This window comes from Lampris incognitus, chromosome 9 (genome assembly GCF_029633865.1).
Source record: "Lampris incognitus isolate fLamInc1 chromosome 9, fLamInc1.hap2, whole genome shotgun sequence".
Taxonomy (NCBI): Eukaryota; Metazoa; Chordata; class Actinopteri; order Lampriformes; family Lampridae; genus Lampris; species Lampris incognitus.
Genome location: NC_079219.1, coordinates 13,938,740 through 13,953,724, shown reverse-complemented (window position 1 = coordinate 13,953,724; position 14,985 = coordinate 13,938,740). Strand labels below are relative to the sequence as shown.

Genomic DNA, 14,985 nt, shown 5'->3' with positions numbered 1-14,985 from the left:
TTTTTTTTTTTAAGTCGTGGACTCACTGAAGTGAGGTTTTGCAGTGACGACAAAACAAGCAGCGGAGTAAATGTTTGTACTACTCCACTGCTTGTTAAACCTTATTTGCATAGCGTAACGCGACACCAACAATCACCAGTTTCTTTTGAACTACTCAAATGACCACGGCAAAGAGTTTAATGTCTGTTCTACTCTCAATTTCTATGGCTGGTACAGTTTTTCAATTGACTCACAAGATTAAACAGTGCCATCTAGTGGCCTTAGTTGAAATGCAAGCGTATTCGTCTGACAAAATTACATTGTATAAATCGCTTTGGAGTATAAGTCGCAGGACCAGCCATAGGAGTTAAAAAAACCCCCCAGAGATTTATAGTCCGGGAAATACGGTAGTTTGTTTTTGTTTTTGTTTTTTTTAGACTTTTTTTGTTTACCTTGTCTATAATTACTGACACACATCAGACCCACAACTGCGGAAGAGCCCCCGCCCGCTTGCACAATCAAGTTCAACTTCAGGTTCAAGTTCATTTATTCCCCGAGCCCGACGTAATCGGGTCGAGCCTGAAAAGGTTCGGGTTGAGAATTACAAAGTCTGGTGTTCAGACATTTACTTTTTTCCACATAACGAGTTTTAAGAAGGAGTTTCCATTTTCGCTGTGAGTTTTGAGCACAAAATGAAAGAAGGCAAACAACCGGGGCCTCGTGCTCCTCATTCACTCAGTTAACTTGCCTGTCTCTTTCTGGAGCGACATGCACTGGCTGCGACCAGGCCATTTTAACAATAATGTGAAACTATTTACTCACAACAGACTATTTTTTAAATGCAATATCTCAGGTCAGGGGTTTGAAGGCTTTCAGACAGATCTACATCATCTTCATCGGCACGTTTATTTACACAGCACTCTACTAAAAACCTGTTGTGCTTCACAACAAGGTGGAATGGAAATAAAAGAAAAGTGCAGTTGGGACGTGGGATGATTCATTTCATTTCTTTAAGAGCACTTCAAATTTCGTATAGCAACATTGGTAATTTGGTAGAAGAACAGTAATAACTTACAGATGTGAAATACGTCATACTAATTGACGGCGCATTAAAATGAGGCTCGGGTGAGCAAGGATGTCTCACTTTGTTAAATGCCTGTTGCGTCGACGCCTCACGTTTCTGTATGTGTTTGTTTACGTGTTTGTTTACGTGACTGAGACACATGCCAAGGGGAGGATTCTAGATGAAGACGGACACGGTTTTAGGCCATTTTATTTCATAATTTCTTTCAGGGGTGTCCGGGTAGCATAGCAGTCTACCAACATCTTTTTACCTTTTTGTCTTTACTCATCCTTTTGCCTTAGCCTACAATTAGTTGAGTGCTTCACAACCTGTACTGCACGGCAGGTCGGTTTCTGTCTCAATGAATTTACCAAGCACTGGTCTGCCCATGAAATTATAGCATATAGATTATGACTAATTGATGACTTAATTGATTATGACTAATAAGTATTGTAAACTGTTCTCTTCTCTCACGTCTTTTCTCTCTCCCTGAATGATGTCTTCTTCTTTCTCTTTTTCTGGTCCTCCTCCCACATCTCCGTGGTGATGGTGGTTGCCACCTGGAAGCTGCTTGGCATTCCCCCTCATTACATTTTCTTTTTACATATCTTATAAATCCATATAATTTTTGTTATCCTGTGCTGTTTTTTTCCACATGGTGATGGTGGTCGCTTGGCTCGGGTGCTGGGCTGTTCCAGTGGCGTCTGGACACTGCTTGGCATCCTGTTCATCATATTCGTCATACATTTTATTATACTTCCATTATAATTCTGTTATCCTCTTTCAATGTTGTATTGTGTAAATTGTGTGAACACAACATCCATTGCACGGTGTCCATCTTGGGGGAGAGCTCCCTTCTCTGTTGCTCTCCCTGAGGTTTCTTCCTAATTTTTCTCCCTGTTAAAGGTTTTTTTTTAGGGAGTTGTTCCTTATCCGATGCGAGGGTCTAAGGACAGGACGTTGTGTTGCTGCAAAGACCCTCGAGGCAAATTTGTAATTTGTGATATTGGGCTATACAAATAAAATTGACTTGACTTGACCAACACGGGGGATCTCCGGTTCAAATCCCCGTGTTACCTCCGGCTTGGTCGGGCGTCCCTACGGACACAATTGGCCGTGTCTGCAGGTGGGAAGCCAGATGTGGGTATGTGTCCTGGTCGCTACACTAGCGCCTCCTCTGGTCAGTCGGGGCGCCTGTTCAGGGGGGAGGGGGAACTGGGGGGAATAGCATGATCCTCCCATGCGCTACATCCCCCTGGTGAAACTCCTCACCATCAGGTGAAAAGAAGCGGCTGGCGACTCCACATGTATCGGAGGAGGCATGTGGTAGTCTGCAGCCCTCCCTGGATCGGCAGAGGGGGGTGGAGCAGCGACCAAGATGGCTAAGGGCAGGGGCAAAAATCTGATATCAACTTTGGAGGGGACAACCAAACCATTGTGATGTAAAGGGCGGGGGATCGCGATCTTTTGAAACTTAAATATGCACTATTGTCTATAATCAGCACAGGTGCTTTTGTTGTGTATTATTGAAATTACATAGTTACATTTATAGTGATATATTGGGGGGATATATCATATTTTTCCCAGGATGGGGGGGGGTCGTGCCCCCCCCCCCCGTCTCCCTCGGGATTTCCACCTATGGAGTGGGGTAATTGGCCAGGTACAATTGAGGGGGGAATAATCTCAACCCCCCCCCCCAAAAAAAATGTTCGTTCATGGGCCGGGGCGCTGCTCTCCCGCGAGCCATGCTCCCTCTCTCCAAGGCTAAACCGCACCCCCCCTACACCCCCCCCACCACAGTGATGTATGTGTTTATTTGCATATAGAGCAGGGAAGTGAGATCTGATGACAAGTGGTCACTTGAGACACATGTGATGCCAGGTGTGACCTGACGTACTTCGAGCTGTCCACATGTGATCGGATCACCCGAGACACATGTTAATGCCAGGTGGGAACTGCCTCTAAGTTCTAAAGAAAGAAACGCTGCCGCCTGAACTTGAAACGAGTGGAAGAACTGGGAATATACAGTAGTTTGTTATGTCACAGTGAAAAGTTGCATATTGTACTTTTTGCCAATCACATATGTACACAACATTCTCAGTCCTGACTTTTTAACACCATCTATATGATCTTCGAGCAGTGGTCAAGGAAATCGTAGTTCATGATCATAGGGCAACATTTTAAGAGCAGAGGGATTTGAAAATCATTTCACCTTTATTTCATTATATGCCTACTGGCAAACATGAGCGCTTTGTATTATAGACACTAAAAGAAAAGAACGGTGGCCTTGAGCACCGCAGACAGAGATGGCGCTAAGCCAAAAGTCCTCAGACATACCTTGTGCTTCGCCAACAAAAGAAAACGCTAGGTGCAAAATAAAAGTTTCGTTGTCTTTCAGCATCCTATACAAGCGATGCTTTCTCTGACATTTTGTATGCCCCGATGAAATACTTCATTAAAGGTTTGCAGAAAAGGAGTGAGGACTTCGCAGCATATTATCACTAGTTAGAATTATTAGTTCCTCATCTATTGTAAATTTTACTTTTAGAATTGCATGGTTTTTTTTGTTGCATAATAACCATACAGCCTGTGAAATGTTATTTCTAATTGTTTTCGACTACAATTTACACCCTTGAGCCACATTTCTATAAAAAAAAACAAGTGACTTATGTTCATCTACATAGTGCTACAGAAAAATCTCAATTTGCCCTGGTGTCTGTGAGTTACTAGAAAGGTCGTCATCAGTAGAGCAGGTTAGTCATTTCACTAAAATAATGCTCCTTGCTTATGTAAAGAGGATTCAGGGTGAGCTTTTCTTTGGCTTGTCCTAGGAGCCCCCTGATCTCATTTCCCTGCTTGGTGTCAGACTGTCCTCCAGGCCCTAACAGCCCTGCAACTAGCCCTCCTGAGCCCTATTGGAACAGCACTCTCTAGAGCAAGAGAAAGTCAGACCAGGCCTGGGGAAAGAGTTCTAGCTAGCAGCTTGCTGGGGTAGAATATCAGATCTGGGGCAGAAGAGAGCACAGAGCCATGGTTTTAACTCTCTTTATCTGCAGCTTTGAGCATTTCATAAATCACAACCCAAATAAAGCAGAAATTAGGGCAATATCTTCATTTTGGAGGATCTTTTTCCATCACCGACGGGTGCGTAAGGCATTTAAACGAGGCAATATGGGTCATCGCATGGGGTTCTACCAATGCACTGTTCTCTCAAAAACAATAAAACCTCCTAATTGTTAGCCTTTTGAGTGCCTTCCTTGCATCAAGTGTTGTGCATGTGACGAGAAATGATTTGCTGCTGGATTTATGGACCACATCATATGTGAAAAGTACTGTACGCCCTTATGGAACGTCCACTTGGCAAAGGGCTTCACATTCAGACCGTTGAACAAAGATGAAGGTTTTTCTTTTGGTTGTTTTCTATCCATCGCATGGAGCAGTATCGCACGGAGCAGCGGCAAAATCACAAGGTGCCCTGCTGACGGTGAAAAGCTGGCGTGGGTAGAAAATAAAACTATTTTAGCCGCAGTATAGCTGCTTCAGTAAAAGACCAGAACAAATCTAGAACCTGCTGTATATAACATACAGCAACTTCATTTACCGAAAAATGAAAATACGCTACTGAAATAGAAGATTATGTTTTACATGCTAAAAACGCAGATGAGAAGGGGAGAAATCAATTTCAGTTCACTGACATTTTTTGACAGATAAGATGGCTCTGCCACATTTAGCCTTGGAATTTCTATTAAGCTGAACATGGGTATGAAATAGATTTCCTCATGAATCCATGCACCTGCCAGCAGCCCACTGGCACTTAGAGGAGAAATGAAAGTCTATTGTTGTGTAGGACCCACTAGGGGATCCTTAATTAAACTGTCACCTGGAAGCTGAAATGTAATCTCTGGCTTTTTTTTTTTATCCAGGCCAAAAACATTTGCCTCCACTTTGCCTGTGATATGCTACTGGATAGTTAGACTTAACAGTTCGTTGATGCCGGGGCGCGGTTAATGGTCGAGGAATCACGGAGATCACAAACGATGACAAAACGACCTCTGACCCGTCCCGTCTTGAAAGTGGAAATCATCCGGAGAAGCTTTTTATCACTTCTGCCACAACACCATGCACAACCAAGCATGAACGCTTATTTTTGTCCTTCCTCTCTGCTGGGAGGTTAGCATTGTTTTGACTTATCTGATGATGGGAATATCACATTCAAGTTTTGCTCACTTTTTTATTGTTTACTCCTTTATTTCCGCATCTTTTCCTTCTTTCTTTGGCTCTTTCTTTCTTTCTTGGCAATGTCAGAGAGAAGGAGCGAGCAGTGTGTAGTGTTCATCGGTGTGAGGAAGCATAATTAATCAGAGCCTAACTGACGGAGTGAAACGTGGCGCTGAAAAGGCTGGCCTCGCTTTCTGGCTCCATGCTTGGGGAGATCTTTGTCTCTTTCGTTTTGCCGCCCCACAAAAAGAGGCCTTCACCAAAAAAGGACACCACGCCAAGCCGATGTATTTGCGAGGCTTTGCTTACTTTAGTGCTATGATAACTATAAATACATGACTTTTATTCATTATGATGTGACAGTGCACCATGGTAGTGGGGTAGGGTATCCTGCCATCAGGACTTACAGTCAATTCTCTTGCCCTTTTCATGTCCCTTTGAATTCTGTGGATGAGCTACATAAGAAAAACAAGGGTCGGGGGGGTGGGGGGGGTTGGGTCTTCCTCTTACTGATAGGCCAAGGTAACCGCATCTGGATTTTTTGATCTAGAGGGCCCTTACGGACCAGACAGCGGACAAAAAGCCTCAGATGCAGCTGCCTCGTACCCTTCTGATGAGAACGGTGGAGCTGCCTTTGATAGAGTGTGCCCCGGTATCTGCCCCCAAATAAACAGGATGAAAGTGTGTCCTCTAACCTCTCCTGTTTTGTTGCCTTTTCCTCTGAAACTCATTAATAAACAACCTTTAACTTCAGAGAAAAGTTGCCCAGCTCTGTTTAGTCACCTACGCCTGTACATGCTAAGGTGAGAGATGACTAAAAAGAGTGCACGGCAAAAGCTTTATTTATTTATTTGACTATTTATCTATTTTAATTTAAAAAAAATGCAATGATAAAGCCAATACCTCTAAGCCCTAAAAAAAAACTCTATATAGTGACTCATTCAAAGGCACCGTGTTTTCAAAATTCAAGCTGTTGTTGTCGGGTTACCTTTGCGAGCGATGCGGATGCAGTTTATTCTGGTTTCCTGAAACAGAAAGACAACACAGAGATCAGGGGCGGCTTTGTTCTGCATGACAAAGACACGATAAAAGAACAAGTATGGTGTGAAATACTACGTTAAGGCAAAGACACATTTCATATCATACATATGACCTGCACAAACATTGAATACATATTATATACTACATTTACACATTATTTACCTTCCTTCAAAGCTAGGGAACAAACACAAACAAAGGAGAAAGGAAGCTCCTGCACAACAGGATGTCAGCACACCTCTTCTGACTGAAACGCCTCAAGTCACTTTGACCCTGTTTACAATTGGTTTTAAAATGTGTGTTTTTTTTTGCGATCGGATCACAAGTGGACAGCGCTAAATACAAGTGTAAACGACCACCGAAACGTTTTGTGAACCAGTTACTCAAACCACTTGCTGAGGTGGTCTGGGACGCATTTGACCACATATCTTTTGTAGTGTAAACACTAATGCGGCCTGATGCGTCCCCGACAAGGATGTAACAGGAAATACGTCATCAACACAGGATGTGGTGGTTGTTTTGGTAACAGCGCGCCAACTTTCGAAAAAATGGAGATGGAGGAGAGTACGCGGTTGGAGTACAAGTGAAATGAGATGCCTGGTCTCCATTTGGGCAGAAGAATCAGTCCTGTCAGTCTCAACAGCTGGAATGGTCCCTACATGTGTATTAGTGCTCGAAACATCTTCAGACATTAGCTGGTGTTTTCACAGCTAGTCGGCAAATCTGGCACTTGACTGAGGCCCTTTGACCTTGTAGTGGAAGTGACAGACAGTAACGAAATCTTCTTCTTCTTCAGAATAACGAAATCTGATCACAAGTGGTCAGCAGGATGCATTTGTCTTGCTGTCCACTTGTGAGCCGATTGCCCAAAACGCATTTTAAAAACCAAGTGTAAACAGGGCATATGACACAATAAACCGATAAGGGTAGGAAAACATCAGATTGCAAAATATACAGATTTGCGTGATGTGTTGAATCATTTAAGGATGGGAGAAGAATTTTCGCCATGAGACAGATGATAACTGAAAGGGGGTGCATGATTTCAGTGACGGACTTTAGACCAATGCGCCACTATGAAAAGGAATTAATTTTGTTTGAATTTTGCTTGATGACATCTCAGTGTTATGAAAAGGACCTTTGTCAGACATCACTAATGAGATCCTAGACTGTAATCCAATTCCATCCTGCCTCTTCTAAGAGGGAATGCATTATCAAATTAAGATTTACAGATGCTAATTCAGGCATTACGGGACAATTATGCTAATCTACCCATGCGGAAAAGAGCAAAAAGGCCTTTTCTCAAACTGCAGCTAAATTGTCCCATTTCAACTGAAAACCCATTTCAAGCTGACGTTCTCAAAAACAAGTTCTTAACCCTATGGTGTGATTTAAGAATACAGAATTGTTGACACGGTCAATCAGGCAGAGAGAAAGACAGACATTTTTATCAAACATACACATATATACCATATGCCCAGTCTGCTATGCAAGTTTTACCAGCATCCATCCATCCATCCATTATCTGAACCGCTTATCCTGCTCTCAGTGTCGCGGGGATGCTGGAGCCTATCCCAGCAGTCATTGGGCGGCAGGCGGGGAGACACCCTGGACAGGCCGCCAGACCATCACAGGGCCGACATACACACACACACACACACACACACACACACACACACATTCATACCTAGGGACGATTTAGTATGGTCGATTCACCTGACCTACATGTATTTGGACTGTGGGAGGAAACCGAAGCCCCCGGAGGAAACCCACGCAGACACGGGGAGAACATGCAAACCCCACGCAGAGGACGACCCGGGATGACCCCCAAAATCGGACTACCCTCAAGAAAAGTTAAAAAAGGTAAAAAAAAAAAAAAAGCAAGCTCGAACCCAGGACCTTCTTGCTGTGAGGCGACTGCGCTAACCACCGTGCCGCCCTTACCAGCACCCATCAGCATTAGAATTACTTGTGTTGTCCTTTCCTTTATATATAGACCCTTAAGGCAAAGATCAGAAGACACAAAACACTGGCGAAAAAGCAAAGCTGAACTGTTCCTCACCACACAGAGGGAAGCAGTTAATTTGTGGCATAGTAATATATTGGAAACACAATGCCTTTGAGTTTTAATTGGACCTTCTCCTTCAGAATTGACATTCTCAATTTAATCAAAACATTTAATCAATATCTCTTCATCATGGTTAAATTCTGAAAAGCCAATCTGTTCAAAGAATTGTCTACTAATCGGGGAATTATCAAAACTATTCATATCCATTAGCAGTGCAGGTGCCGAAGGACACTGTGCATCAAGAATGATGGCAACCTGGAGCTGGGCGGTTGTGATAGAAAGCAGTTCAGGATTAAAGAACTGTGAATATGAATTGTATTGAAGGTAGGCGGGGGAGCTATTTGGCAACCTTCAGTTTGTGGGACAAACATCAGACATTGTGGTACTGCCCCACTGATTGGCCATGCTGTTTTTGTTACCAGAGGGGATGGCAGTTCCTGGCAGCTTTAAATACAAGCAGAAATGCCAGCACGCAAGGAGCTGCACGGAAGAAACAGCCAATTTTTTCCCATCATGTGTACACGGATGTTTGTATGTTTGTGGCCACTGTATGCAACAGCATTCTCTATGGCTCATCGTCCAATATCCTAAACAAACTCCAGTACATCCAGAACCCTGCTGCTCACCCACTCCCGCTCCCGTGACCACATCAGCCCCATCCTCCAGAACCTCCACTGGCTCCATGTCCCACAATGGATCCAATTCCAAGTCCTTCTCCTCACTCACAAAGCCCTCCATAACCAGGCACCCCTCCTACCTCACCGACCTGCTCCACTACCATACTCTCAGGGGCGCAACGAGGGGGGCGTGCAGAGGGTGCAATGCACACAGGTGCCGCATCAGCGGGGGCACCAAAAGTACAGTGTACAGTAAACAATTTCTGGTTATAGGCCCATTTGTTTTTTTAAAAGTTTAATATTTATAAATAGTATTACTTAGAGAAAAATTTTTGCATTAGAATATATAGTTATATGTTATATTTTTTAATTATAATAATTATTTTGGCGTACGGTCTTCTGGCACCCCCGCTGATGCGGCGCCTGTGTGCATTGCACCCTCTGCACTCCCCCTTCGTTGCGCCCCTGCATACTCCTTCCTGCAGCCTTCACTCCTCTGACTTCAACCTCCTGTCTCCACCACACAGGACCAAGCACCGGACCAGGGGTGACAGAGCCCTCGCCATAGCTGCCCCCTCCCCTCTGGAACTCCCTCCCCAAACACATCAGAGACTATACCGATCTGTCCACATTCAAATCATCAATCAAACTCAACTCTTCAGAACGGCTTTTAATGTGTGATTACTGTTGTGTGTTACATGTTTTTGGTGTGTTGCTTTCATGCTTTTTTTTTTTAAATCTTATGTAAAGCGTCTTTGTGTACCTTGGAAAGTGCTATACAAATGAAATATATTGTTATCATTATGGATGTGGGCGTGGGTGCAGATGAGCGGGGGTTGCGTTATAAACACCCATGCTGAGGCCTGCACAGCAACAGTCTGGCTCTTTCAAGAGCCTCTTATGACAGATCAATCAATGCACTTTCAGAGGCTGACAGGCCCTCTCCAGATAATTAGCATGGGAAGATGCCAAGTATGCGGAGCTGTGTGTACTATTTCAACTATCGGCAGTGCTGCCAATGGGTTTTGAAAATGTTTCACCACTAAAAAAATTCAGACACAAATTTAAACTTATCCCACAGGCTCACAGAGGAGATCTCTCCTCTGTTGCTCTCGCTGAGGTTTCATCTTATGTTTTTCTCCCTGTTAAAGGGTTTTTTGGGGTTTTTTTCCTAGGGAGTTGTTCCTTATCTGATGCGAGGGTCTAAGGACAGGATGTTGTGTTGCCGTAAAGCCCCCTGAAGCAAATTTGTCATTTGTGATATTGGGCTATACAAATAAAATTGACTAGACTTGCCTTACATTTAATTAGACGCACCCATAGTTGCCATCTGCATATGAGAAACTGAGAAAATGTTAATTTTGAATCTTTAGTTAAAGGCATTCTCAGGTGTAAAAAGGGTAAAATAATGGGTAGACAGTTTGTTCATAGACATAGAGTGAATAACAAAATGGTGGACAATTTGATTTTTTACATCAGTTTTCCGCAAACAGAAAATCTTGATAAGATAATAAGCTAAAATGGTTTTATCATTAATGGGTGGTTTTCTAATGTATAGGGCTTTCTTCTGAGAGAAGCTTACACATTAGAATAGCCTTTTTTCATGCCCCATAAACAAGGCATGACTATATGCATCTACAGCCTTGACATTAACTACAGATCATACCCTCTGTATGAAAAATTTATTGAAATAGTTCCCACTAAGACAATACTTAAAATGCCAGTATGATGGAATATTTACATAAATATTCAGAAAAATCAAAATGAAAAGATTATCAGCAAGTATCATCAAAGTTTATACTTTGAGTCAGTAAGAACCCAATGAAATCACCATCATAGAAAAAAAATTAGATATAATAGAGTCATCTGTTCTTGTGTCTTGGTGCTTCATCAAATTCAATATATCGTCAAAAGTTTTACGTAAATTTTTATAAACCCAAAAGCACATAAGTTTATAAATGCAAATGAAAAGCAAACATCTGTGGTGAATCCTGGAAAAAAACAGGCCCTGTGGCCAGATTTGAACTGGGGATGCTTGATCAGGCCTGAGCCCATGTGGTATGTACTTAGCAGGCTCAGCCACCGGGATGCCCCAGTTTAATCATATTTACCTATCATCACTGTCTCGAGACCGTAAACTGCTAATAACCTTTTTATATGAAATAGCATGAAACCATGAACACTAGTAACATCATTAGGCTACTTTACTGTAGCCAGCAGCTCCCAAGAGGGTCTGTGTGCACCAACACTACATGCTCAGCATGTTGCTGTGTATTCTTCAATTGCTTCATATATTCAGATAAAGCCTGAGTGAAGAACATCCTTGGTGCCAAAGTTATGAGTGTTGCCGTGACAGTTTAATACAAGAGATACTCTACAGTAGCCATCATGGCAGTCAGGCTTTCTCCATCCTTGCTGCACTCTTGTGCTTCAAACATGTATAAAGAGGATGTCTAGCAGTGATAAGGTGGGGCTAATGGAGGTTACAGGACACCACTGGAGTGACTACTGCTCCATATTCAGAGATAGCTAGCAGTGGCAGTGTTCCTGGGACTAGCACTGGGGTTGTGTTCTTCTTGCGGTGGGTCATGGGCTCTGGCCCTCTGCCAGGCAAAACAAAACCTAATCCCATCCGCCGGTAAAACCAGGGCTCCCCTGTCTAATCCCACGCTTAGTAGCCCGGTTGTGTGAAGTGCTCACACTGCACTCCCTCCATGTGTTTCTCCACTGGGCTGGAAAACAGATGCTTCCCATGGGGATGAACTGGCCCTGCTCTGCTCATGGTCCTTGTAATACAGGGACTTTCGATGCCAAAAAAAACAACACAAAGCAAGCAAATGATGCTCACAAAAAAACAAACAAAAGAATAAAGCCACAAGTGGCAATGGGTGGGGTCTAACTACTTAGTGCAATGTGCTTTAATACTTAAACTTAGTGAAAACTCCTGAACATGTCTCAGATTTCAGCTTGATATCTCAATGTCTTCAGTTTTTTCCGGCTAGGTCCAGAGATGCTCTGTACCAAATTTGCCGACAATTGCTCCAAATTTGTAGGAGTAGCGGAAAAAAAAAATTTTTGGACAAAATTCAAAATGGCGGAAAATCTAAAATCTATCAGAAGGAAGCCTTCGACTTAATATGACCTTCAGAAGAATTTGAAAACATGCCACATGCAGAAATTGTCACAAGGTTGGCATGTTTGATTTGGACACCTTGGGACTTGAATCAGCAACCTTTGTATGCCCAGAAAAGGTGACTTACTGACTGCACCAATGGGGAGATATGGCTTTGATTACAACTTCTTACAACTTGACACAACAATGTCACAGTTGCCAGACTGGGGTAATTTTGTCTGTTTAAGCTTAAAGAAATTCACAAAAATTAAAGTGTTGGTGATAAAATTCTGGAAAAAAAAAATCACACACCATTTTGCTGGTTTCGGGTGTCTTGTCAAATACTTTTTATTTGATAACATACTTGGCAAAATAGAATATGTTGTGCGTACAGTACTAATTACAGTAAGACACTGGGTATCACTGCAGACTCTTGGTTTGACATATCTGAACACCATTTGAAACATGTGATACGGAGCATCTACACAACCTCTGTGTCAATTTTGGTAGCATTTGAATGAAGACATGTGGAGCTATAGGTATTAATTTTTTTGAAAACAGAGTGATGGACTTCTGAATTGACTATAGATTGCTGTAAAGCAAAAACTGTCACAAATCAGTAGATGTGCTGAAAATGTTTTAGCTCTCTAGGCCATAAGGGTGATTTTTCTTATTTTTTGAAGCTTGGAATGTGAAATATCTAGAAATTTAGATTTGTTGTAATAAGCCAAAACCACTTTAGTCAATCATTACCAAATTTTATGGATCGACTGAGTCATGAACAAAGATTACATTACATTACAGTCATTTAGCCGACGCCTTTATCCAAAACGACTTACAATAACTGCATTTAATGTAGGAAATCAGGAGAACTACTAGTCATCAGAGGTCCTAAGTGCATCTAAACAAGCATCTAAGAGCAAAACCAGTGCTAAAGTAAAAGCGTAAGAAATAGATTTTTTCTTTTTAAACAAGTGAACACAATAAGTGCTAAGAACAAGTAACAGGGTAGTAGTTCTTGAAGAGGTGAGTTTTCAACCTGCGCCGAAAGACGGGCAGCTACTCCGCTGTCCTGACATCAGTGGGGAGTTCATTCCACCACTGTGGGGCCAGGACAGAAAAGAGCCGTGACTGGGTCGATCGGCAGCAGGGGCCTCTGAGCGATGGGGCAACCAGGCGTCCCGAGGCAGCAGAGCGAAGTGGTCGGGCGGGGGTATAGGGCTTGACCATGGCCTGGAGATAGAAAGGAGCTGTTCCTTTCACTGCCCTGTAGGCTCGCACCTGAGTCTTAAACTGGATGCAAGCAGCTGCTGGGAGCCAGTGTAGGGACATGAGAAGGGGAGTTGTGTGGGAGAACTTAGGGCGGTTGAACACCAGACGAACTGCAGCTTTCTGAACAAGCTCCAGAGGTCTGATGGCCGACGCCGGGTCGCCAGCAAGGAGGGAGTTGCTGTAGTCCAGTCGGGAGATGACCAGAGCCTGGATGAGCACCTGTGCCAGCTCGTCAGTGAGGAATGGGCGAATCCTCCTGATGTTATAGAGGAGAAATCTGCAGGAGCGAGCAACATTTGCAGCAAACGACGGCCTTGTGGGTAGGAGAAGAGGGTGAGAAGTGAAGGTCAAATTGGGAGGAGAGGAAAGAGAGAAGAGGGTCTAGCTTGTCAGTGTGGATGTTGAAGTTACCGAGAAGGATAAGTGTAGAGTCATCAATAGGGAAGTGTGAGGCAAGTGTGTCAAGCTCCTCCAGAAACTCACCAAGGGGGGCCTGGTGGGCGGTACACAACCACAATGGTGAGTTTGACTGGATAAGAGACAGTAACAGCATGAAATTCAAAAGAGGGCGGAGAAAATTGTGGAATGGAAACGAGAGTATTTTCCTTTCGGGGAGATTAGCAGGCCAGTACCACCACCTTGCCTCCCAGCTCTGGGAGTGTGAGAAAAAGAGTACACATCAGACAGAGCTGTGGGTGTGGTAGTGTTTTCTGGCATGAGCTAGGTCTCAGTTAGAGCAAGAAAGTTGAGGGAGAACAAGGATGCGAAGGCTGAGATAAACTCAGCTTTTGGCACTGCAGACTGGCAATTCCAGAGCCCTCCCGTCACCACTTGCTCAACGTGAGTGGAGAGAGTGGGATATTGGTAGGGTCGCAGTGCCTAGGAGTGACCCAATGTCTATGCCAGCCCCGGGAAGAGGAAAGAACAGGAATGTGTAGGAAACACATAGTCTATACTAGGTACACAAGGTACAGATGACTGACTGGATCTAAAAAGAGCAGTCTTTGCTTGATCATGCAAACCGAATTTCATATGAATCTAGTCTCTTGGTCTAGTCAGAAAGGCACGAACTGAGGAAGCCTCTTGGATGAGAGGCGAAACGTCTTCACAGATATATACCAAGTCCAGTTGCACTTGATTCAACTCCTTTGGATAGTATCTTAGCTGTTACTAGGACTGCACGCTTCTGGACAGAGACCTCAGATGTTCCTGGAATCTGCTGGGGCCACTCTCCCAGTTTGGAGATCACAGCCCCTAGTGCTCCGATTACCACTGAGACTGCTGCAGATTTCACCTTCCACATCTAATCTAATTCTTCCTTCAGCCCTTGGTATTTCTCTAGCTTCTCATGCTCTTTCTTCCTGATGTTGCCATCACTCAGGATTGCTACATCAATCACTACTGCTGTCCTCTATACCTTGTCGACCACCACAATGTCTGGCTGGTTAGCCAGCACCTGCTTGTCAGTCTGGAACTTGAAGTTCCACAGGATCCCCTCAGTCCAGCCTTTTCTAGCCACTGGTAGGATTTCTCGATATCAACGATGTCTTCTATCTGTCAAGGTACACCCCATGGAGGGGCTTGATCTTCCATGATACCTCCTCTTCTACTTCCTCCCCAC

General features: G+C 43.6%; 1 protein-coding gene across 1 annotated transcript in view; it reads right to left on the bottom strand.

Moving 5' to 3' along the window:
• Nucleotides 1–14,985, bottom strand: part of ptprub (protein tyrosine phosphatase receptor type Ub) — a 224,877-nt gene that overhangs the window by 49,028 nt on the left and 160,864 nt on the right. The window contains exon 13 of the mRNA XM_056286802.1: nt 6,249–6,285. Coding sequence (XP_056142777.1) covers nt 6,249–6,285 — 37 coding nt within the window. The remainder of the gene's footprint in view (nt 1–6,248; nt 6,286–14,985) is intronic.